The 25,715-nt window shown below is 42.1% G+C and overlaps 1 protein-coding gene across 3 annotated transcripts in view; it reads left to right on the top strand.

Annotated features, from left to right (window-relative positions):
* Nucleotides 1–25,715, top strand: part of ATG7 (autophagy related 7) — a 239,498-nt gene continuing 213,783 nt past the window's right edge. Inside the window, exons 1-4 of one of the 3 annotated variants that reach the window (XM_080816773.1) lie at nucleotides 1–40; nucleotides 16,192–16,361; nucleotides 17,061–17,115; nucleotides 24,970–25,087. In XM_080816773.1, coding sequence (XP_080672899.1) covers nucleotides 16,202–16,361; nucleotides 17,061–17,115; nucleotides 24,970–25,087 — 333 coding nt within the window. In that variant the 5' untranslated portion in view covers nucleotides 1–40; nucleotides 16,192–16,201. Of the gene's footprint in view, nucleotides 41–16,188; nucleotides 16,362–17,060; nucleotides 17,116–24,969; nucleotides 25,088–25,715 lie in introns of all 3 variants that reach the window. The other 2 variants (XM_080816771.1, XM_080816772.1) reach the window with 2 other exon arrangements.

The following is a 25,715-nucleotide window of genomic DNA, read 5'->3' as shown; positions in this document are numbered from 1 at the left end:
CGCTGCGGACGACGCTGTGGTTGCCGGAAGTTGAGCGGCGGTAAGTGAGCCGCGCAGGTGAGGGAGTATGGGGGTCCTGTGGGTTGGGTTTTGGAGGCCTGGCGGGAAGGGGCGAGCTCGGCAGTGAGGGCGAAAGTCTTGATGGATTTCAGGATCCTCCCTCCTCCGCGGAGTCACTGACTCCGGCTCTCACCCTCCTTCTCCAGCCACATCCCCGAGAATTGTTCAGTCCGGGGTCTTCTGACTAGAAAGCTCCTAGCGTCCTATATCAGCCCCTCCTGTCGTCTGGCAAGGAATCCTCTGAATCTTCGGTGTTGGAATACCGGAGATGACGGCGAGCTTCTTATCCTGGCTTTGCCTGCATTTGCTCTGTGACTCTGGCATGTCACCTCTCTCTGAGCCTCTGTTCCTTCATCTGTAAAATGGGAGTGATGATGTCGTTTGTGAAGCCAGGGCGTTAAATGAAGTCAGTTTTTTGTAAGGGCTTTCTGAGCTAAGATTCTCTACTCTTCAGTTTGATCCAGGGTTACAAAGTTTAATGCTTATTCAGTCAGGTAAGGTAAGTGTAGGTGTAAGAAATGTATTTCTGTATCAGAAAGAGTCAAACGTATTTTTACTGAATTGAGCTTATGAGCACAGTACTAACATGTATGAAGTTGGAGAAATGAAAACAAAACTCGTGTGTTGCACTCGTGTAATTTCTTGATTTTTAAACACTGACGACGGTTTTTTCAAAACCAATTTTAAAAAGATGTTTTTTAACTGCAGCTGAAACCAGGCATATCTGTGACTGCCAGTTTCAGGCCTCTGGGTCCCAGGTTCCCTTTCCCATTGAATACTTGGATTTCTTTTGTGACACCCCTGCCCACGGGTTAAGTTTCTTAAGTGGCAGAAAACTCACTATTTCTGGTTATTGTTGTTTGGTCTTTCCTTAGCTTTGACTTAGGCCATATGTTGAGCTGAAAGTGGCTACCCCATAATCTCAGCTCATTTTCCCTCTTTTAGGCCCTTGGGCTCTCCCTTCCACTTTATTGCCCACACACCTTTGAAAGCTGCTAGTTTGTCTTCTGCTTCACACCATTTCTTCTCCAGGCTGAGCACATTTAATTTATTTACCCATAGTATATGGGTAACAACAACTGAGAATTTTGTTATGTTCAAGGCATCACTGTAAGCACCGCTGATGTAGAGGTGCTGTTCATGGAGCATACCTTTTGATCGTGGCGGTGGCATTTGTGGCAATTGTCAATAATATAGTGCTTTTAGTGGGTGGGAGGTGTTTCAGATCCTGTTGGACACTAGAAAAAGAAACAGTAATGTGATGGAGATTAACTGGGGGTAAGTGGAGGGAGCTATTGTAAAATTTAGCTGGTAAAAGATGCACTCTCAGAGGAGGTGACTTTGAAGCTAACATGCGAATGAAGAAAAAGCCATTCTTGTGAAAGTTCATATTGCCTAATTGTTTCTCCATCCCCCAATTCTGTGCTGTGATCTTGTTAAACTGTTTACAGGTTGTGTCTCACTTGTAACCCTTTGCTCCTGCTGCTTCTGCTGCATGAAACATCTCCACTTCCCCTTCCATTTTTCTTGTCCAGCTCCTCCCTAACCGTCATGTGACATGATTTTGAAATTCTTTAAGGAGTTAAGTACAGGGCTCTCAATCAAGATGCACATCTCTGGCCGCAGGGAGTTATTTTTTAAGTCAAGGAGATAGACCACAGCACTATGGTATGAAGCTGTTGAGATTTGCCAGAGGAGGACTTAGAGCGATCCTTAAGTCAGGCTGAGGCATCAGAGAAGGCTTCTGTGAGGACATATTGCCCATAGGCCTGAAGGATGAGCAAGAATAGTCAGGAGAAGAGGAGTGGAGGTGGGATGAATTGCAGACATCGGGAATGGTGTGAGCAGACGCACTTGCAGGTAGTTCACCCAGGCTAAGATATGAATGTGGAAAGGTAAGCAGGAGGCAGATCACAAAGGGCTTTGTGGGCAACATGAGATTGTTTAATACATAATTAAGAACACAGATTTTGGAATATAAGTTACTTGTGTACCTATGCTGGCTTTGCCATTGAACTAGTTTTGAGACCTTAGGCAATCACTCTGAACTTCAGTTTCCTCACATAAGCCAACCTTCCAGGGTTGCCATGAGAATTGAATGCTTTATGTTACCTGCTTGATGTTGGTAGATGGTAAGTGATAAACTGTAGCTGGTAATATTGCCATGCTAAGATGTCTGGACTTTCTTGAAGGTATGGTGTTGGGGAGTTGAGGCAGTGAAAGTTTTGAAAAGGGTGTGACATGCTCTCATCTATTTTAAATTACCCAGACAGTTCCATGGTGATTACACTGGACAGGGTAGGGCCAGCAGGGAAACCAGTGAGGGCACTGTTGCTTTGGTCCAGGTGGCAGAGGAGGGAGGCCTGAACCAAGGCAGTGGCTGTGTGGAGGGAGATAGATGGGTGGGTTTAAGGGACAAAGGAAGGGATTTGCTGGACTGGTAGTTACCACCATGGATAACACCACATGGGGAGAGGAGGAAGATGAATTGGGATATGGGGGATGGAGGGGATGGATCCTGTGTGTGGACGTAAGTAATAACAAAGTTCTTTGATTAGTGGTCCTTGATTGGTTATCCCTGATCTCCTCTGAGATTTTATTTGAAAGTCCAAATGGCCTCTTTTCTCCACTTTGACCCATGGGAAGTGAAGTTCTGAAATGTCTTCCTCCTCCTTTTTTCTATTTCCTGATCCTTCTACCTATCTCTAGTGTAAGGCCTGGTTGTGTATTTGAGGGAGAATAATGAGATGCTGCTTTGTTACCCAATAGACATTATACCACCCCATGGTCCTGGCAGACTGGGTACCAACAACTCGGTGCCAGTCCAACCCCAGATGATCACCTCTGGGGTTTTCTCACACCTTCTTTGTTGTGATTACCCTCCCTTGAACTTTTCCTGTTTGACAGTCTGTCTTTGAGAGTGTGGTGTGTAAAAGAAGATCTTTTTCCTTGGGGGGTCTGACTGTACAGATCAGGGCTGTACTTCTTTTATGGTGACCTGAGTACCACCCCACCCCACCCCCAGTCTTTGTTGTAGACACATCCTGTCTACTATCATGCTGTGGGCTCCTGGTGCTACTTGGCGCTCTCCATTTGCATTTGGACAGCTCTCTTGCCCATCTCCTCCTTGTCTTTCAGATTTTCATTCCTCTCCCGGCTTCCTAACCTTGCCTTTGACTTCACTAAGTTGCAACCATCAGTTAAGGCTCCTCAACTGCTATCATTTACAAACTTATCTCCAGCTGGCCATATCACTTTGCCTAATTTTGTGAAAGAAATATGTTTAAGGCTAATTCTTTTACTTGTGCTGAGATTCCATCTCCTCCTTTTCCTTAGGACTTGGTTCCATCATTTATTCCATTTCTTTCCTGCTTAACCATCTCTTCTCATTTAAATATCTGGGAAAAACAAAACACCTTCCTGTTAACTTCTGTCATCACACCACCTCTTCCCAACCACATTTCTTGACTTCCTGAAGTCATCATTCACTAAAATCCTGCTTCCACCCACAGGTCCTCCAAAATTGCTCTCCCTAGTCTTCACACCTCCGTGTTACCAAAACTCCTGAACATTTTTTCCTTCCTTGTCTTTTGAATTCTGAGCACATCTGATATTGCTGGTATATTGCTTCGTTTATGAAAACCACTCCTGCTTTGTGCTATCTCTCTGGCTGTTTCCCCCTGTAGCCATTGTATCCTTTTTTCCTCCTTTTGTCCCTTACATGCTAGTTTTCTCCAAGGCTAATCTGTGCTCTTCTCACCCACAACTTCAATTCCACTTAGTGTGCCAAAGACCACTGTTCTGTGCCCTGAGCTGGGATCTCTCCTGAGAACCAGTCCTCAAACTCAGTGAGTCCAAAGTGAAGCTCATCAGCTTCCCTCCAGAGCTATAGTTCTTTCTACATCCATTCTGACTCATTCTCCTCCTTCCATCTCATCATTCAAACCAAAGCCTTGGAGTCATCTTGGACTTTTCCCTCTCATCCCGTCCCAGGCAGTCATCAAAGTTCTACAGATTCTCCTTCTTTGATATCTCTTAACACATTTTCTCCACTACTGCCTTAGTCTGGGCTCTTCTCACTTTTTTCTGTATTCCTGCATGACCTCTGAGCTGCTTGCCCTGTCTGACCCTCAGTGGTGCTGCAGTGCCCTTTCTAAAATACCGATCTTTGCTAAAATATAAATCCCTGCTTTTTCAGTGTAATTTAGATACCTCTCCTTCCTCCTCCCATAACAGCCTGTACAAACACTTATACCATACTCTACGGCACTGGTTTTATCCACAGATTGCTATACTGTCATTCCTGGTCTGTGTAACCCTCAAAACTTAGATCCTAAAATGCAAAGACCTTAGCCTTTTGCCATTCAATGCTGAAAAATAGCACAGGAACTTGTACAGAATATATTGAAGTTTATTGAGGGAATAACTAAGTGGAAATCCCTCTGTCTTTGACACGTTTTATTGGAAACATTAATTATGTTTTTGAGTACCTCCTGTGTCAGATACATGCATTTTATAGTTGAATCCACACAGTGATACAACTATACACAGTTGATGTCCCATCTTATAAGTGGGGAAACAGACTCAGAGAAATTAAATGACTTGCCCAAGGTTGTGTGGCTAGATGTAGCAGAGGTGGGATTTTAACTCAGGGGTGTCTGGCTTATGAAGCTAGGCCCTTCCGTTACCATACTGCCTCCAGTGTATCAGCCTGCATTGTCCAGTTTTTTTTTTTTTGGACTGAGATTTAAGACCCTATATTACCTCTATGAAGTTTTTAGTCCTACTAAAATAGGCCTGTTATATCAGCTGGTCAGAACCTTTTTTATTCTGAACTTTTATTATCCATCATATTACTTATTCCTTCCTGCTTAATGTCGTGTATAGAATTGATAAGCAAACCTTTATCATTATCCAGGTTATTGGTAAAATGCGGTAACTATACCTTATTTAAAATATTTGTTTATGTGATTTCTGTGTCTGTTTCCTTGTTCCAGACCCCTAACACAGGGTTCAGCACACATGAAATACTTAGTAAATACTGATGAATATTTGTCCACACAGACAAATAAAAATAAATTGGGCAGGACCAAAGAATGAGCCAATGACTTACACCTATTAGCTCCTTATTAACATCAGTTCATACCTTAACCAACATTCTTTGAATAAGATTACTTTACCAGTTTTTGATCCCTCTGATTATGTCAGTATATCCAGTTACGACATCTTCATCTTGTCTACTAGAATATTTGGAGCATTCTTGTCAGAGACCTTGCTAAAGTCCAGATATCCTAAGTCCTATGTCTGTGGTTCTTTGATCAAGAAAGAAGTGCTGTTGGGGCGCCTGGGTGGCTCAGTGGGTTAAGCCTCTGCCTTCCGCTCAGGTCACAATCTCAGGGTCCTGGGATCGAGCCCCGCATCAGGCTCTCTGCTCAGCAGGGAGCCTGTTTCCCCCTCTCTCTCTCTGCCTGCCGCTCTGCCTACTTGTGATCTCTGTCTGTCGAATAAATAAATAAAATCTTTAAAAAAAAAAAAAAGAAAGAAGTGCTGTTAATCTGTTATGACTTGTTCTTAAACCATAGTGGCCTCTTATAATTACTTGGGACTGCTTCATTCAGTTGTACAAGTTGTACACTGAGTAAAAGGCCACACCTGAGGGGTGTTTTGTATAGGTCGTAGGCATCATGGGTTTATTTTTGTAGCACCAACTTTCTGGCAATCAAGGGTAAAATGTCTTGAGCCAACCCACCAGTGTATTAGAGCAGTTTTCTAAGGGAAGGAAGTAAAACGTCTTGAGGAAGGGTTGCAGTTTCCTAATTGTACAAAAGTGCCACGTGGTCTAGAATGGCCCGCATGACACTCCTCCTGGGAGCAAAAGCTCTGTCCAGTGGGATGTAGAATCCAACCTTATTCTCATCTTTGGAAATCAATATTTTGAAAATCTGGTATCAAGTATTGGCTTGGCCCAATTTTTCAGCCCCTCTTCCTTTCCCAGGACTCCTTAAATATCACTGAAACTGAAAACCACAGAGCCTCTGTTACTCAGAAGCCAGCCTCCATAACTCAGCCATCTTTCAGAAAACCATCACAGATTTTACATGTTGGTTGACACAAGGCTCCACAGTGATTCAAGTGAATCCAGGTGGCTGTCCCTCATATACAGAATGGAGCAAAGTGACACTGTTGATTGGTACAGGTAACAAAAAGGACTCAAAAGTAGGCAACCAGTCTCCATCTTCCTTGTATTGTCTCTCCTCTCTCACAGGCCTTCTCAGTTTTTACAGCTGTCACTACCTCTCCCTCGTAGGTTTGGACGCCCTACAGTGCTGATAGTCAGTGGACCCACTCTCAAAAACTGAGGCTGAACAAGAACAGAGTGTATGTGAAGCTTAAGGTTATTAAAGCAGAAGGAAAACCAAAGAAAAACAACTTGCACAAGTAGCCAGTGAGAATGAAGGTTATAGTTTGAAGACTTTGGAGGTGACTGTCAGTTCTCTGATTGACTTCTTGAAGAAGCAAATAATGTTGATTTGTAGGGGTAATGGTGGCATATATGGAGTGAGGGAGAAAACTCATCCGCAATAGCAGTTATCTTCTCTGCTTATGTGATCAGCTGTGACCACTTCACAGTACAATCATAAAAAGAGCCATTTTAGATGACTTAGTGTCTTGTGGAGACATCGGTTTGGCTCAAGGGCATCTTGACTCTGATGTGATCTTTAAAAGGAATCGAGGCTTCTGAACCCAGCTGGTTCCCCTGTAGGAGTCCTGAGTTTTTGTCTTCTGGTTAAGCCTAATCTGTCTTCGAAGTTTGGAACTTTGCCCCACCTCCTTTTGGAAGGGAGGGCTTGTAAACCTCCCTCTTTGGCAGCCTTGCACATTATTTCCAAAACTCATGAACTTGCAGAGCATCATTAGCTGACAAAACATGCATTGACTCCATATGCCAAAGGGGCCCTCTCCCCACTCCTGACCGTCTCCACCTCATTTTTTTTTTAAACCCATCAACAGCTAAGAACATACTCTGTTTGTCAGTAGGACTTGGCCATATGGTTTGGTGCTTATTTTAATGACTGCCAGAGCTCGCAGCTGGGAGAACGAGAACAGAAGTCTGCTCTTTGTGCTCCATTTTGGCCCAGAGAAGGTACTTTGGGTCCAGACTGCGGTTATTCTGGCACTTCTACTAAGTGAATGGCCCCACACAGCCTCAGAGAAACTGAACACAAAGTGCTCCTAACCCTTAGAACTTATTCCTCTGGACTTCTCCTTGATGACCTATAGCAGGAGACCATCCGTTCCATTTTAATTAAACCTCTGTTGTGACTGCAGTGCTCCTTTGAGGGAGGGGAGGCTTCAATGAGGTGTGTTGGAGGCAGAGAAAATTTTCATAGTGAGCATGGGGAAGGGCAACCACATTAGTCAGATGCTGTTGGCTAACGTGGGAGGATGTGTTGACAAGAACTAATAGCCGTACCATTAATTGACTGCTGACTGTGCCAGGCACTGGAACAGGCACATCACACACTTTCTCATTTAGCCCTCCCAACAACCTCAGGGCTTGGGTACAATTACCCTGATTTTGCAGATGAGAAATCAAGGCACAGGGGATGAAGTTCCTTGCCCGTGGTTCCTCAGCCAGTGAGAGTTGGAACTGGAACTCACACTTGGGTCTATCTGAAGACCAAACCCCCAATTGCTATCACTTTAGCCTCCCTTCTCTGAACCATTAAAAGTCCCCCTGCCCTCCCAAAGCAGACAAATAAAAACCCAATGATACATAGGTGGAAAGTGATAGCAAGGCGTTTTTTTAGTACAGTGAGGCTGGTCTCTTTTTCTGCTGTCCCTCCAAGGGTCTAGTTTCCCTGAAGACAAGTTTGTTTGTTTTATCACCATGATTGTTGTTTATCTTCTACCAATTTTACTTCTTCATTTTTACAAAAATCCTATACTGGCTTAATATTTGCTGTGTCCAATCCTATTGGCCCCCCACCGGAGGGAGACCAGTTGGACAGGCTCAACAGGGAGCCTTCCTGCTCCAATTAATTATCTAAGCAGCAAAGCCAAAATATTTCCTTCTTTAGCTTCTTTAATAACAGATGCCAGGGAAATTTATGGAAATGATACTTCATTTAGACATATTTAGAGCAATGAATTTCTTTTCACCAAAGCTAGATTTAAATAGGTCATCTGTTAACTATTAAATGAATACAGGGAGGTTCTTTGTAGGGTCATGGTAGCTTGAATACTGGGGTTTCTGTTTTACTTTTTTTTCTCTAAGTATAGTATACATATAGTAAAGTGCACTAACCATAGATCTATAGCTCATGGGTTTTTACATATATATGTGCCCTATAACCAGCTCCCAGCTCAAGGTATATAGAATATGTCCAGCTCCCCAGAAGGCTTCTTATTTCCCCTTCCCAGTCATTAGCCCCGCCCCAGCCTATAATTACTCTTCTAACTTCTATCATGTTAATTGGTTTTGCCTGTTGAATATAACATAGGCTAGGTGTGTGCAGGTGTTAAAATTGTCTTCATATTTTATTTTGGAACTGTTTCAAACTTGCAAAAACTTTACAAGAATAAGACAAAGACCTTTCATATACCCTTCTCCCAGAGACTACATCCAGATTTTGTCTCAGTAGCAACCTTTATAGAAGCGAAGTGTCAACCCAAGATCACATGTTGCCCTCAGTCATCATGTCTTTCTCTTTCACTCTGGAACAATTCTGTAGTCTTCCCTTGACTTTTAAGACCTTGACACTTCAGAAGATTGTAAGCCAGTCTCATTCATTTTATGGAATATTTTTCAGTTAGGGTTTACCTGACATTTCCTCTCACTGAGCCCCAAGTTGTGTTTTTAGCCGAGTGCTGTAGATGTTTGTGCTTTTTGTGGCATTCCATCAGATAGCATGCATGTCTGTTTGTCTCATTGATGCTGGTGTTAGCTTCATTCCCTCCATAAAGATGGTGTCTGCCAGATTTTGTTGCTGTAAAGTCACTTTTTCTCTCCTTTGAAATTAATCATTTTTTTGTGGAAAGTTACTTTGTGACTGTGAATGTAAGCTTTTAACTCCTGTACCATGGGAATATTTTCAGGAAGAAAGATCTGTTCTTTACTAATTTTGTAATTTTTTGAGTAAGGTTTCATTTCAATTGATTTGTACATGCATATCTCTTGCCCCCTAAGGTCTTAGTCCTAAAAAAAAAAATAGGTTTAGAGACCTTCTGAGTATATGGACTATTTCCATATGTTGTTCATGATTTCTTACTCTAATCACTACATTCCATGGTAATGAGCTTTGTCTTCCCAATTGCAGAAGCCTGGCTTATTTCTTTCTCTTGCTTCTCTTGTAGAAGGTACCCATAAAAGGTTTCTAGAACTCATCTTAGTAACATTTGAGAGCCACTGTGCAAGAGACTATGGTATATTGAGAGGAATATGACCCAGGATCTGTAGCTTTAGAGTTTACAATCAGATTGATGTGGGTAGACAGATCAGTGAAGAGTTGAACAATAATACTAAACGTGGAGGTAGCTCAGAGACAGAAGTGATTAACTGTAGCCAATGGAGAAGAGCAAACAAAGAGTAATGAGAGTGAAGGGCAGCTCTGGGAACGCTTTCTGGAGCAGATAACCTCTGAGCTGGATTTTAAAAAGTGCGTCAGTCACAGGGACAAGAGTGTCTTTTAGACAGAGCTAGCTATTTGTTCAGGGTTGTGGAGGCAGAACAGCAGGCATGTGAGGGGAGCACCAAGCAGCTTGATGCTTCTTCAGCATCAAGTCAGAGGTGAGGAATGGTGAGGCCACCAAGGTGGCTCCAGAAAAGTTGGAAGGTAGTAGTAGGGGTCCAGGAAAAAGTAGGAAACCATCAGAGGTGTGGTAATATGCCAGTTTTGTATGTGACGTGCCACTAATGGCATTATTTATTTATCTGAGAGAGAGCAGGGGGAGGGAAAGAGAATCCTCAAGCAGACTCCCCACTGAGCGCATATCCCTATGTGGGGCAGGATCCTGAGGTCATGATCTGAGCTGAAATCAAGTCAGCCACCCAACCGACTGAGCCACCCAGATGCTCCAAGCTTTAGTAAATATTAACTGAGCTTCATGGTAGCTTACTGATGCTGACATATGTGTGAGTGTTCTGTGTAGACTTGGTTTTCCAGTTCATAAAGATGTATTTGCAACATTACAGGGTTTCTACTGTAGAACAGCAACTCTGGCCTTGCGGTCTGCTTCACCCAAATGACAGGTGTGGAAGATCGTCTGGTCCGAGGGTCCTCAAACTACAGCCTTCAGGTCAGATCCTGACCAAGGTCTTTTTGTGTGTGTGCAGTCCATGGGCTAAGGATTATTTTTACATTTTTCAAGCATAGTAAAAAAGGAGAAGAAACTATGACAGAAACTGTTTTGGCATGCAATGACTAAAATATTTACTATCTGGCCCTTTTCAGAAAAAGCCTGCCAAACCCTGGTCTCATCTGACTGCCTGATACAGTAATCCTTTGTACAATATGACTTGGCAAATAATCATCTAATATATGCTCGGACACTTCCACTAATGGAAAATTCATTATCTCTCCAGCCAATCTGTTTCTTATTTGGACAGTTCAGGCTATTAGTAATATTTAAAGTCTGCTGTAATTTGTCTCATTATAGTATCCATCTCTTGGCCTTTTTTGGGGAAGAGGGCTATTATTGTGTGTGTCAACATTTACTGAGTTCCTAATATAGTCTAGGCAGTGTGCTGAGGGCTGAAGAAAGATGAATAAGACATGGTTGTTGCACCAGGGATCTCTTAGGTGTTGTTTCTTGGAATTAAAGCTGCTATGCTGGTAGTCTTGGGTGTCTTTCATTCCCTGTCTTGCCATTGGGTTGGGACTTTTTTCTTTAATTATTTTATTTATTTCTATATTGTTATTCCACATACACAAAATTCATTGAATTTCGAACACAAATTCAGAGAGAATAGGGCCATACAGTGAACATAAGTCTCTCTACACCCTTGTCTCCGGACTCCATGTCTGCTTTCTTGGGAGGTAACCACTGTTACCCGTTTCCTGTGGGGATTTGACTTTAAAGAACAGCACTACCCAAGGTTTAGGACCATTTGTAAAAAACACTTTTGGCAAGTACTCAGACAGTGATGTTTTGTGAGCTCCTACTTTGTGTAAGTTGCTGAGTGTGACTTAGTTTTATTTTCATAAATTTTCATAAATTTGCACCACGTTTGGGTGGTACACACAGCCCGAGTTTGTATTGCTTAACCGCCCACCTGCTATTTAAGTTAAATCTTGACTGGATATTTTGGTTGCTGCTGGGATTCTTGCTCATGACAGTGTTGAATCCTCATCAAAGCCTCTCTCTTTCAGTGGAAGTGACACAATACCATTTTGTGTAACTCTCAGGTTTCACATCCTGAATGTGATAGAAATAGTTAGAAATGAAGTTGAACCACACTTATATTGTTGCCCCTGTCAGTTTCCTTCCTTGAATATGTCTATTTGTAGTGTTGAAGTATGGTAGATGTAATCTTTAACTTTCTAAGCAAAGCAGAGGCCAGAATTCTTACCTTGTGCTGTCTAGGGTTGTACAGGCACATCATTTTTTTTAGGAAGCAGGTGCTGTTTGGATCTAGGTTAGTGACACATAAATGACTTTGCACCTATAACTCACTACTCCTTCCAGAATTCCATTCTGATCATTATTTCCTTAGATCTTCCCTTCCAGCTTAAGGAGATGGCAATGTGACACAGATGTATGGGTTCTTAAATGATGCAGTTATACTTGAGTGTGCTCTTTAGATGTTTCCAGCAATGTCCTCATCACATATTACTGCTGCTGAGGACCTTTCTGTTTTCTTAGCCTGTCAAGCAGTAGTTCAGTGGCTGAATACCAACCATTTTCTCTTGTGAAATAGGCTCTTGGGTTCTGTTTGAAATTTCTAAAGGCTCAAATAAGTCAGAAAATGTTTAAAGGATGTGTCTCTTATGCATATCACTTTGTTAGTATGCCCATCTGTCATCTTCTAAGTGGTCTTCCTGAGTCATTTCTTCCCAGCTGTTGAAGTGTGGTATAGGAGAGAGTCTTCTCGTCTCTGGCACTGGCAAAATTCCATCTTGATGACCTCAGTGGGTCATCCAAATGATGATGAGTTACCGCTGACCTTTAAGAGTAAGTTGTGGATGACTAAAGCGTGTAGGATCCTGATGACCCGTCACACAGAGGCTTTCAGAGATCCATTTGTACCACTGTCTGCTGCTGTGTTGATTTCCTTCCATAGTGAAGGGACTATTCCTTTTCCTTTTGACTCTGTTGGAGAGGAAGTTAGTATGTAAATGTTTTTCAAAATGTTTTTTTCACATATGTCTGGCTGATAGGCAATATAAAGGCTCTGAAAAAGGGTGTCTCCCTTCGAGGCAGTACAGATATAGTGATGAGAGAGTTGGGGCGTTGAAGCCAGCCAACCTGGATTATAATCTCAGCTCTTTTCCTTCCTAACTGAGTTACTTTGGGCAAGTTACTTGATACTTCAGTGCCTCCATTTCTCTTCTATAAAGTAGGCATAAAGCAATCACTTTGAGATTGTCCTAAGATAATGTGTAAAATGTTTAGTGCTTGGCACAGAATAAAAATTCAATTAGAATAGTTACTACTACTACTGCTATTATTTAAAAAGTTTTGAAAAGCATATAATCAAAAAAGCAAGTATGATTCATGATGGCAAACACCCTAATGAAAGTTTTCATCTGTCATCACAGAGAAGGGACCCATTGATGCCCACTGACTGTGGGCGTTAATGAGAGCTTCATAAAAAGTCTTAATAGATGAGAAGGAGTTTTCATGGTAGAGATGGGGAGAGGTTTCCTAGGGAAAGGCGTAAGGCTGGGAAACAAGCGAGCTGAGACAGTGTTGGCACCTTACTCTTTCTGGGAGTAAGGCTGGTAAGGTTTTGTTTGTTTAAACAAGGGAGTGCCCTGTGCAAATCAGTTCCAGTAGCAACATAGATGTCTTGTTTGAAGACAGAATAGTGGAAAGCATTGAAGAAGACAGAGCAGTGACCTGTGAGCATGTTAACTCAGGAGCTGAGGTATGAGATGGTAGGCCTGACCTGTGCAGGGGGATGGAGGAGAGAAGAGAAACCGACTTGGATAGGAAGCACAAAATTGCATGAAGAGTATGGGCGTATGGAATTTGGATCCTTGCCCTCCCCACTTCACCACACTTTTCTACCTGTATGTACTTCTGTGGACTTCTTACCTCTCTGAACCTCAGTCTCTTCCTCTGTAAAACCGGAACTGTCACTTATTAGGGCTTTCGAGAGGAATAAATTCAGGTGCATGCCCTGCTGCAGTGCCTCGTCCTGGTCAATGCTCTGTAGCTGTCACCTTCATCTCATTCCAGAGGCCCATTTAAGGTTTAGCTTCTAGCAATTACTGACTTACTGAATGTGAAAAATAGAAAAACTGAAGATGACTTTGAGGTTTTGACCTCGGATATAGTTGGTACTATTAAGTTAACTAGGACATATTGGGAAATGGGCAGAATTTTGGGAAAAGAAATGTTTAGTTTGGGGTTTGCCAAACTTGAGTTGTCTGTGAGAAATCCAAGTCTTGGCTTTAAAACATACAGATGACCCTTGAACAATGTGGGGGATGGGGTGCCGACCCCCACATAGTCAAATCCATGTATAATTTTTGACTCCTCAAAACTTAACTACTTATAACCTCTTCTTGTCCAGAAGCCTTACTGATAACATCAACAGTCGATTAACACATAGCATTAACACATAGTCGATTAACACAAACAACTATGTATGTTTGTGTATGTTATATGTATTATATGTATGTTATATGTATTATAGAGTGTATTCTTAAAATAAAGTAAGCTAGAGAAAAGAAAATATTATTAAGAAAACCTTAAGGAAAATACATTTATAGTACTGTACCTTATTGGAAAAAGTTCCATGTAGGTGTGGACTCATGCAGTTCAAACCTGTGTTGTTCAAGGGTCAACTGTTTGTTGGGAGGTTAGCTATCTAGAAATATAGTCCTACAGTTCACTGGTATATAAATAGAAATTAATGTAGAAAATGAATAATTTTGCTTTTGAGAAAACTTACAGACCAAGGAGAGGGCTGAGCATGGATTCTTTCAAAAACCAATAGTGGAAAGCATTGTGGAGGAAGAGTAGAAGGGAGTGATTGGAGGAAGCCATTTGGGTATTCTAGACCCACATTTCTCAATGCGAAGCCCCCAGGTCACCTATATGAGGGTCTATTTCTCCTTTGGGCACTGAAGTCTCAGTGCATGGGATCCATAAGCTTTCCCTGGGCCAATGGAAATAGGTGTGACCTGGAAAGAGATGAACATTCTGAGAGTACAGAATTATAAAAAGCCTTTCAAATAATTAAAATTATTTAATACGGGATGAGGGTACATTTAAATATGTTTGAAATGGTTTAGAGGTGGGCCCTCCAAAAGTAAGAGTGCCCGTGGCCTGAAGCCATCAAGTAGTACCAAACTTGAATCAGACCTGCCTGGGCACTAGTCAAACATGGGGACTCCTGGTCACCCTCATCCTCCCTTCTCTTCTCCAGCAGCTGGAGCCTAGGCATCCTTAGTTTAGTTTCATTTTGTTTAGTTTTGTTTTGTTTAAGATTTTATTTATTTATTTGTCAGAGGGAGAGAGAGAAACCGGGAAGCAGCCGGCAGAGGGAGAGGCAGGCTCCTCACTGAGCAAGGACCCCAATACAGGATTTGATCCCAGGACTCCGAGATCATGACCTGAGTGAAGGCAGACACTTAACTGACTGAGCCACCCAGGTGTCCCTTCATCTTCAGTTTCTAATAAGCCCTCAAGGTGGGGAAAGTTTGAAAACCTCGGGTCAGGCATTGTCTAACGTGTGATACTGAGAATGTATACTAAGGCGGTGGGAAGTTTTAAAGAGCACCTTCCCTGAGACTTCTTCCCTACTCCATACTCATCTCCTCCTGGAATTTTAGCATTTTCATGTAGTGCTAACTTTGCACTTTACCATCTAGTTATTACCAGTCGAAAGCTTGTTCTCTCTCTCTTTTTAAAAGATTTTATTTATTTATTTATTTGAGAGAGAGAGAGAGCGCGCATGCATGCGCACTAAGGGAGAAGGAGAAGCAAACTCCCTGCTGAGCAGAGAGCCCGACCTGGGGCTCTACCCAGGTGCCCCCGAAAGCTTGCTAGATCTTAATTCCCGAATCCAACAAGTTTGGAAAATGGAAAGCTATGTAATAATCTTGGCTCAAAACTGTGATGTGGTAGATGTGAACTGTTGTCATCTAATGTGACTCTTCATACATTCTGCTGTAGAAATATTACTCTGTCTGGTCATGGGGAAGTTAGAGTGGAAAGTGAAGAGACCTCCCCCACTTGTGCTTTTTGGAAATACCAAGGTCCTCTAGTATTGTGCTTCTCCAGCTGGCAGTGGTGTCCCCCTGAGTGTGCGTGCAGGAGTAGGAGAGTTACAGTGTGCGCATGCCTGATTGCCAGGAGAGTCACATTTATTTGATGATTTCAGGGGGAGAATGAAATATTAAAATACGTATATACAGTAAAATGCAAATTTTCCATGCATTTAAAAGATAAAAGATGAGATGTAAAAAAATTCAGGTTAGGTGGGCAGAAATTTGTTCATTCTCTCCTCAGCAGGGGCGGGGGGGTGCTCAAGTGCAGCTCTCATTCAGAGCTCGGATAGTCGGCCTTGTGTTTCTGACCCGCTGGACTCGGGTTTTGCATGTGTGAAGTTCTCCAGGACCACACAGGAGGACAAAATTTCTGTGACTCTGATTATGTCTATGAAGGTGTAGCACTCGTGCTGCCATCAGACTGATTTGAACAAGAAAGGGAGATACCCAGAGGTAAAGGTCAGAAAGGCCTAAGAGAAAGGATTTACTTAGAAAATCATTTGTGTTGTCAGGAGGTGAAACTTGGCAATATAGGCCGAATCAGGGTGATTTTCAGTTAGGTCTTTAGGTATCCTGTATACCTCCCATCATTTTTTGCTTGTTTGTTTTGGTTATGCCTTATTACAATTTTTTTTTTCCTCACCATATGTTGTGCTGTTTTGCTGTGTTCTGTTTTGTTTTCTAGTAGGCAGCAAATAATGGCAGCAGCTCCGGGGGATCCTGGGCTATCCAAATTGCAGTTTGCTCCCTTTAGCAGTGCCTTGGACGTTGGATTCTGGCATGAGTTGACCCAGAGGAAGCTGAATGAGTACCGGCTGGATGAAGCTCCCAAGGACATTAAGGGCTATTACTACAATGGTGGGTGACAGTAACTCGGTGTCCCGTCATCTTCTGTTATGCTCTCTGCCCTCCAGTATATATATTTGCCCTCCAAAATATATTTGTCTTTTATAATTCATGCTCTTCACTGGTTTCTATTTTACTTCCTGACTGTCTTTAATTAATTAATTAATTAATTAATTTTTATTTGGGTGTCGTTTACACATAGTGCTACATTAGTTTTAGATTTATAACATAGTGATTCGACAAGTTTATACATTATGCTCTGCTCACGACAGGCGTAGCTGCCCTCTGTCACCATACAGTGCTATTACAGTAACGTTGATTATATTCTGTGTGCCATACCTTTTATCCCCTTTTACTTCCTGGCTTTTTTCACAAACTCGTTTTCACTTCTTTTCCTCTGCTGCAGGGAAAAGAAAGGGAGTAGTGAGACTCCAGTTATTAACCCAAAGAATTAATACTGACTACTTAGAATTGCTGAGGGAGGAGATTGGAAATTTTTTTCTCAATGAATCTCTTTTTTATAGTCTGGACAAATTCCTCCAATTTAGAAAAGCTCTGGCATCTTCTAAGTCCCTGTTGAATATGGATGACCAGGAATTGGACAGGGCACTTAGGGCTCAAGAAAGAGAACAAAATTATTCACACACATTTTAGTTATGAATGCTGCTATTACTGACTCATAATGGAAAATGTGATAATGCTTCTGTCCAGGTGATTCTGCTGGGCTGCCAGCTCGCTTAACATTGGAGTTCAGTGCTTTTGACATGTGAGTATTTTTTTCTTTTCTTTTCTTTCTTTCTTTTTTTTTTTTTTTTTTGGCTTAAAATCCAAAGTGTTTGCTTTCTGTGAGGAATGAGCATTCTTAACTTTAAACTAATGTGAGCCACAGGAGGACCTGGAGGAGCCCCCAGAAGCAGGGCCAGCTCTTCAATTCTCTTGTACCCCCCAGAGACAAGTGCTAGATACACAGAGACAAGTGCTAGATGCTTAGGACTATTGGTTATACCTTTTTCCAGCAGGTAATTATCAGAGCCTATTAGGTGCCAAATATCATCTAGATTGGTTGAGGTGTAGATGTAGCCCTTCTGCTTTTGATTTTATTTAATATTTTGTGATTCCTTATTGATACTTCTTGACTTACTCCTTCAGTTGCTTATCCATGGACATCAGTGAACATTTATTAGGCTACTTCTACATATAAGCCACTATGTAAGGCATTATACAAAGATACACGACATACACCCTCAAAGAGGTTTTTTGGTTTGTTTTTTTTTTCCCTGGTTGGGAGCCATAGGTACTGCTGGAGAGAAGAGAGACATTTATTGACTTAATTATGCAGGTGTTTTCATATACATAATCCTTTCAGACCTGCCAGATGTGATTTTTCTCTTTTTTTCAGACAAGGAAACCATGGATCAGAAGGTAAAATGGCTTGCCCAAGGTGGCTAAATTTAGAAGCAGAGTGAAATTTCTGAGGTTAGAGTCTGAGTAGCCAGGGGCATTTTGTTATATTCTACAGAAACAGGAAGACCAGGAGGGGGATACGATTTTAGGAGGAAGTATACTTGGTTTAAAACATGTTGAGTTTGAGATGACATCATCTGGTGGAAATGCCCAGGAGGCCCTGGAGTCAAGGAGAGGGTCATCCATGCAGAGGAGATCATGAGGCTCTAAGAGAGAAAGACTATCACATAAGAAGAACAGAGGGCCAGACTAGTGAGTGGATCTGATCAGGGGGTGCAAGAAGGAAGATACAGAACTATCAAAGGAGATAAGAATTCTCAGAGAAGAAGAAGAACCAGAAAAGTGTTACAGAAACCAAAGATTGATGCTTTCAGGAAGGAAAGAGTTGATCAACAGTGTCAGAAGCAGAAAGGTCAGCATTCAATGCAAGGGTCATTGGATTTGTTGATTAGGCTGTTTGCAGTCTCAAACTGAATTCCACACAGAAAAGTGGAGCTGAAACCATATTGAGGGGCTCTGAGACAATTAATACTTGAAGAATTGAAGGCTTCAGTGTAGTCAATGCTTCCACATTATACAGTGTTGTATTAGTTTCAGAGGTACAATACAGTCATTCAACAATGTCGCACATCACCTAGTGCTCTTATCATGACAAGTGTCCTCCCTAATCCTCAACACCCATTTAACCCATCCCTTCATCCCCTTCGCCTCTGGCAACCATCTGTTAAAGATAAGAAACAGAACAGTCTGTTTCTTGATTTCTCTCTCTCTTTTTTATCCCCTTTGCTTGTTTATTTTGTGTCTTTAAATTCTTAAGTTTAATTTCTTAAACGCATGAAATCATACGGTATTTGTCTTTCTCTGAGTTATTTCACTAGGTATTATACTCTCTAGTTCCATCCTTGTCATTGCAAATGGCAAGATTTCATTCTTTTTTTATGGCTGAATAACATTCCATTATATATATGTATATTCCATCTTTTTTATCCATTCATCAGTCGGTGGAAATTTGGGCTGCTTCCATAATTTGGCTATTGTAAATAATGCTGCTGTAAATATTAGGGGTGCATGTATCCCTTTGAATTAGTGTTTTTGTATTCTTTGAGCAAATACCCGGTAATGCAAATTACTGAATCATATAGTAATTCTATTTTTAATTTTTTGAGGCACCTCCATACTGTTTTCCACAGCAACTGCACCAGTTGGCATTCCCACCAGCAGTGCATGAAGGTTCCTTTTTCTACACATCCTTGCCAACGCCTGTTGTTTCTTGTGTTGTTGATTTTAGCCATAGAGTATATTTTTAAAATCTCTGAAAAAGTCAACACATTTGATTCTTCTATCTCAAATTGCAAAATTTAATGGCGTAACATAAATCTAAAATGGAATTAGTCCTTTTTCCCTATACCAGGTAAATCAGGGATCTGATATGCTGAAATAAATAACACGTCACACTCTGAGGGGAAAGAAAGGCTTGGGAAAAATTAACAAAACATGGTCCTATTAAAAAATATATTAGTCTTTTTATCTTTAAAAGGTATGTGTTGGTGTTTCTTGTTCTCTTCAGACCTTTCTTGCTCTGTAATAAATTCCTTGTGATTGCTTGTCAAAACAAATCAAATCCTGGTGATCTCTCTCTTGTTTTGGTAGAGATTAACTTACCTCTGAAGCAATTACAAGATAATAAGGAAAATAACTGACAGTGTATAAGCATTAAATTATCTGGAGATGTTCAAGGGCAGTGTAGTTTTAATGTGATCTCAAGACTCTAACATTAATTAAAAGCTAAACTTGCTCCCGTCTTTACTCTGGACTAGACTGAAGGGTTATATTCTGTTTTTTGTGGTTTTTTTTTTGAAAGATTTTAATAATTGTATTCTTAGGAACAATTAGTTACAGGAAAAAAGTAGTTCATAGAAGTTAGGTTTTGATCTTATTACAAAATCCAAACATCTTAAACTCAAGTGATCCAGAAATTTTAGTTGACGGAGGTAAGAATATCTGTGATCGCGCAGCTATGACTTTCACAGAAATTGCTTGATCTGACTGGTCATATCTTTTCATTGCGCTGTTGAATGCCCGCAGTGTTCGAGGCTATGTGGTTGAGGAGATGAGCAGGAATGAGGCGCGGCCCTAGGTGGCAGTGCTGTGTCCCGCAAGCCTCTTATCTAAGGCGGGTTAACTCTGTTACCTAGGATAAGTGCTTTTAATTTCCTCACATTCAGTTTCCTCATCTCTAGCACTTGACTTCTGATGTTCCTTCCAGTTTTACAAGTCTGTGATTTTCTGAATCTGTCTTAGGATAATTGGTGTTTTGGTCTGAGTGTTTGTGTCCCGGCCTTTCCTGTGTTGAAAACCTGATGCCCCTGGTGATGGTGTCAGGAGTGGGGGCTTTTGGGAGGGGGTTAGGTCATGAGGCAGAGGCCTCATGAATGGGATCAGTGCCTTATAATAGACTCCCAGAGAACTAACACACCCTTTCCACCACTTGAGGATGTGGAGCTAAATGGGCAGTCTGTGACTGGAAGAGGGCCTTCACCAGAACCGGACCATGCTGGCACCTTGATCTTGGGTTTCCAGCCTCCAGAACTATGAGAAATAAATTTCTGTTGTTCATCAGCTACCCAGTCTGTGATATTTTCTTGATAGCTAGGGAGTTTAATGGAAGTCCTTGGAGCACCACAGAAGAAAGGAGTTCTTCATATGCAAATTATTTTCATTATTATTCTTTCTTTGTTTTTATTGCCTTACACCTGCATGGGTTTGTAGGGGAAATCTTTAGAAATTTACTCATCAGATGCTGAATGCCTCTTACATGCAGGATGGGTAGGTGGTAGGAATACAAAGACTTAAGAAACACGGAGCGCTGATAGAGGTAGAAGATACATGTTTGCATTTTAGTGTGCTCTGTGCTGTAATAAATGTGAAAAGGTAATGGTTATTTCAGAAATACTTATTGATTGCTTCCTCTGTGTCTTGACTATAGAATGTGCTAGGCACTGGGCATGGAGAGAGGAATAAGGTACAGCTGAAGAGCTAGCAGTCCTACTACTCAATTTGTAGATGCCAAGAGTATCTCAGCTTTGCATAGCACCAGATAAATCCCTTATTCTCTGAGTCCCTGGAAGCCTAATGGGTCTCTGCCAGTGGTTAGCACCATAAGAATCCTGTTCTCCACATTGTATGAGGTGAATTAGCAGTCAAGTAGTATTTTGTCAGTCATCAATCATTTTGCACTGGAGAGAGCTGTCTTAGTGTAGGGTATACTGCTAAACCAGACTCCCAAAACGTAATGGCCCAAACACAAAAGAGGTTTATTTCTTGCCCGCTTAATAGTCTGGGACTGGGGTTCAGTCTTCTTCCCTCTATGGCTCCCATCATTCTAGAGAGCTTGTCTTTGTGTGTTGCTTAAAACGGAATTGTAGGGGGCACTTGGCTGCAGTTGGTGGAGCATGTGACTCTTAAACTGAGGGTCGTTGAGTTCAAGTCCCATGTTGGGCATGGGATCTACTTAAAAGTATCTTAAATTCCACATAGGAGTGAAATTTTATGGTATTTAAACAAAACAGATAAACATAGGGAAAAAGAAGGACAATAAAATAACAGAGAAGGAAACAAACCGTAAGAGACTCTTAACTAGAGGAAATAAACTGAGGATTGCTGGAGGGGAGGTAGGTGGGGGGATAGGGTAACTGGGTGATGGGCATTAAGGAGGGCACATGTTGTGATGAGCACTGGGCATTATATGCAAGTGAGGAATCACTAAATTCTACCCCTGAAACTAATACTATACTATATGTTAACTAACTTGTTTTAAATAAAATCTTGAAAGAAAGACCAAACAAAAAGTTAAAAAACAACAGCAACAACCCAACAACCTGAATTGTCACTTTGCCTTGCCAGGCAAGGACTCGCGTCACTTTGCTCAGGTTGCGCTGGGGAGAGCCTGAGTCTGGGAAGCGTGGTGCCCCACTACAAGCAGCATATATGTACTCTATTTCTGTTTAAGAATGGAAGAGTAGATTTTGGTGGACAATCTCTGCATAATTGTGAAATTGACTCATTAAAGCATTAGTTTTCCTTTCTCTGGGCTTCTTTCCCTTGAGGAACATTTATCTTTGCAGTCAGAAGAAATATTTTCTTTACTAAGCTTCAAGTTGGACTTAATTAGAGAAATAGAAAGCATCACCTTTGCCCTCAAAAAAACTTTAAAAAATAGTTAAGGAAATTAGACTCATATGCAAAATCATCAGCACAGAACACAGGCTCTCTTAATCTCTGCTATCTCATTAGCCCCTAACACAGATCTGACATGTACTAGTTGCTCAAATAACTGTTGAAATCAATTACAAGCAGTCTAAATGCATGGCTGTCAAAGTGGGATATGGTGTGATTGGTGGAAAGACAGCAGTGGAATCTGTTAGAGATGTTGCAAAACAGACACTCACAGATAATTACAGAAAGCATGGTGCATGCTCTCAGACTAAGTATGACTTCTAGGTTCCCAAAGTTCCTCGTAGGCCTGCAGAGCTGTGCAGTTCGAACAGAGATTCCTCTAAATAATGAAAAATCACCTCTGTCTGTCTTCTGGGGGGATTTATTCTGTCCTGGCCACCACCCTGCCTTTGGCTAGGTGTGAATAACAGGTGCAAACCAGCTTCAGAACTTCCCTCACTGAGGGCTGGGAGACTGAAGTGTAGGCTGAGTTCCTAGAAATAGCATCCCAAGCCAGTCCAGGCTTGAGGCCTTTCTAAGATCAGTCCTTTACCTGGTTAGTCTACATCATTAGGAGTTCACAGTTGGCTTTACTATCTGGGGAAGATTTCTAATTCTGATCTTTTAACAGTTTTATTGAGATATAATTTACATATCATAAAATTCACCCTTTTAAAATGTATAAGGCAGGGCGCCTGGGTGGCTCAGTGGGTTAAAGCCTCTGCCTTCGGCTCAGGTCATGATCCCAGGGTCCTGGGATCGAGTCCTGCATCAGGCGGGCTCTCTGCTCAGGGAGCCTGCTTCCTCCTCTCTCTCTGCCTGCCTCTCTGCCTACTTGCGATCTCTGTCAAATAAATAAATAAAATCTTTAAAAAAAATATGTATAAGGCAGCAGTTTTTACACTTGTGTATTCACGAGGTTATGCAGCTGCCACCACCAATTCTTGAACATTTTCATCACTCCAGAAAGCACGCCTATTCCCATAAGCAGTTACTCTACGTTCTTCCCTTCTCCCACTCCCCAGGCCACGTAACCGTGATCTACTATGGATATGCTATCCTGGGCATTTCATATCAATGGAATTTTAGGAAACTAAACTCATATGTGTCTAGGACCAGGATGTGGACTAAATTCTCTTTTTTCTAAGTCCAGGACTCTTTCCACTCTTCGTCTGAGCCATCTATCTTCACTTGTTGTGGAACAAGTGAACTTGAACCTGGAGAGGTTGGCAGAATGGCTTTCCCTCCCACTATCACTTTTTAAATTTGTTTTCTTGGCTACCTCCCCTGGTGGGACTTTACTCATGAAAAATTCTTCCCTTTGAAACTTCAGCTTGTGCTCTCTGATTAACTTGCATGAGCACTAATGTTCTAGGAGCCTGGCCAGCATGCTGGCAGTTACTTGACTTACCATGATGACACTTCAACACTGCATTCACATACCTGGGACACTCAGGCACTTAGGAAGAAGGGTCCCTTCTTCTTGTGCATGTATCACAATTAGAGCAGAGCTTTGCCCCTTCTATTTCAGCAGTAATTTCATAAAGCCAAGTCTGAATGTAGGGGGCCTAGTGTACCAACCACTACTGTGCTCTTTCTTCCTCCCTCTAGGCTGAGTCTTGCTCCATTGTAATTTGTCTTTCTCTTTAAGACTGTCTTTGATGTCCTCCTCCCACGTGGATGAAAAATATTTTATTGGAGTAGAGTTGTGAGAAACAGCTTATGATTTGCTAACTTGTCAGCCCCCAAGGGAAGTCTCTGGCCATTGAAAGTTACTTTTTCCCAGGACTTGGCGTTTGCACCCCACAGACAACATTTGGCATGGCCGCCTTGGCCACCCATTAGACCTCCACACACCTGGTCTAGGTTTCAATCTTCTATCCTCGCAGCCCCTGTGAACCCAGTTGTACAGACTCCAAGAGACATGAGGTCTTTGAAACTGTACAATCAATAAAAATGCATTCTCTCTGCAGTAGTTGTAATTGACAACAATATTAGGCTCCTAATGAAATGAGTATTTTCATTTAGCATCTATAACCTCTAAAACACAAGTTAATCATTTCAGAGAGGAGACCAGATATTTCTACATCTGAGTTTGTACTTAGAATTAACTCGTCTTCTTCTCCCCTGATTTTGATTACTCTGAAGACCGTAAGGGGACAGTATAGATGACTCGACAGATTGGCAGGTAGCCCAGGTATGACACATTTTGTCTGTGTGACTCAGACCACCACCGGAAGTTGGCTCAGCAGCATCTCTTTGTAAAGCCTGTTTAGGCTGCGTGAGGTCTGGAGACAGTCAGAAGAGGGAGACATGTTCCCTGCCCTCAGGGAGCTTACTGTCCTCTAGTCGGGTGTCTCTGATGGTCAGTCTTAAAGACACACTAAAATGTGATGCTCAGTTTCCTGTGCCAGCCATTACCAGAGAAAATGGGAGGGTCTTCCAGGAAGGAGAGGGTTTGGAGCAGGGCCTTGAAGCCTGTGAGGGTTTGAGTAGGGATTAGGCAGCTCAATACCTTGGAGTCTGCTAGTTCTGCCCTTAGATTCCTGCCCCGCCTATCTTTATGTGACCTTAGGCGAGTTACTTAAGCCTTTAATCAGGAGAAAGAGTTGTTGCAAAAATGCAAAACTTGGTGCAGTAGAAGTTCCATAAATGATGTTTCCCTTTCAGGTTAAAGATGAGAAAGGGTAAAAACTAGGTAATGGATTTATATTTGAGGTGAGGTGGGGGGTGGTGGGCAGTGGAAGAACAAGAGGTGAGGGTAAAGAGAATATAGAGATTTTGTGTGTATAGTTTCAGTTTTTTAGTTCTTAAGCAAGGATATTCATGTTTTCCCAAAGAAATGTGTGATTGATTATCTCTTTGCCCTGCAGAGCACTGTCTTTTGTCTCCCACTGCTGTCCCATCTGTGCCTGCCTAACCATGTTTCTCCCGTGTCTAGGAGTGCTCCCACCCCAGCCCACTGCTGCCCAGCTGTTGGAACGCTCTTTAACACCAACACACTTGAGGCTTTCAAGGCTGCAGATAAGAAGCTACTTTTGGAGCAAGCAGCAGATGAGGTTAGCTGGGAACTTATGATGTATCTGTCCTGTCTTCCCTGGTCTTGGTAGACCCAGTGTTTCTGATCAGCTGTATGGGTCTTTCAGGGAAACTAGCATAGAGTCAGTACTTAAAGATCCTTGCAGGCTTTGGTTTATTTCCCAGAGGGAGTTCTTACAGTCTCCTGCATTGGCAGGAAGTTCAGGGAGAAGACATTGAGCCTCTCAGTTGGGATAGGTCGGAAAACCATGGCAGGGCAGTTGTGAAAAGCTTTGCCGCTGTTCTCCAGTTAGCATTTGGAAGCAGCTTGACCTATCTCTAAGAGTTCTATTCCTGTGTCTGCATGCCTTTGGGTTCTCTCTTCTTTGTGCCACATGGCTTTCCAGTCCTAAGCACTGTAATGCTGTCAGAGATGATTGTACTGTCTCTCCGTATCTTTAAGGCTAAATCTAAATTACTCCATCTAGGGCGCCTGGGTGGCTCAGTGGGTTAAAGCCTCTGCCTTTGGCTCAGGTCATGATCTCAGGGTCCTGGGATGGAGCTCCACATCGGGCTCTCTGCTGAGCAGGGAGCCTGCTTCCCCTCTCTCTCTGCCTGCCTCTCTGCCTACTTGTGCATGTGCTCTCTCACTCTCTCTCTTTCTCTCTC

Source organism: Martes martes (assembly GCF_963455335.1).
Source record: "Martes martes genome assembly, chromosome: 1".
NCBI classification, from domain to species: Eukaryota; Metazoa; Chordata; class Mammalia; order Carnivora; family Mustelidae; genus Martes; species Martes martes.
This window is presented reverse-complemented; position numbering and strand designations above follow the sequence as displayed.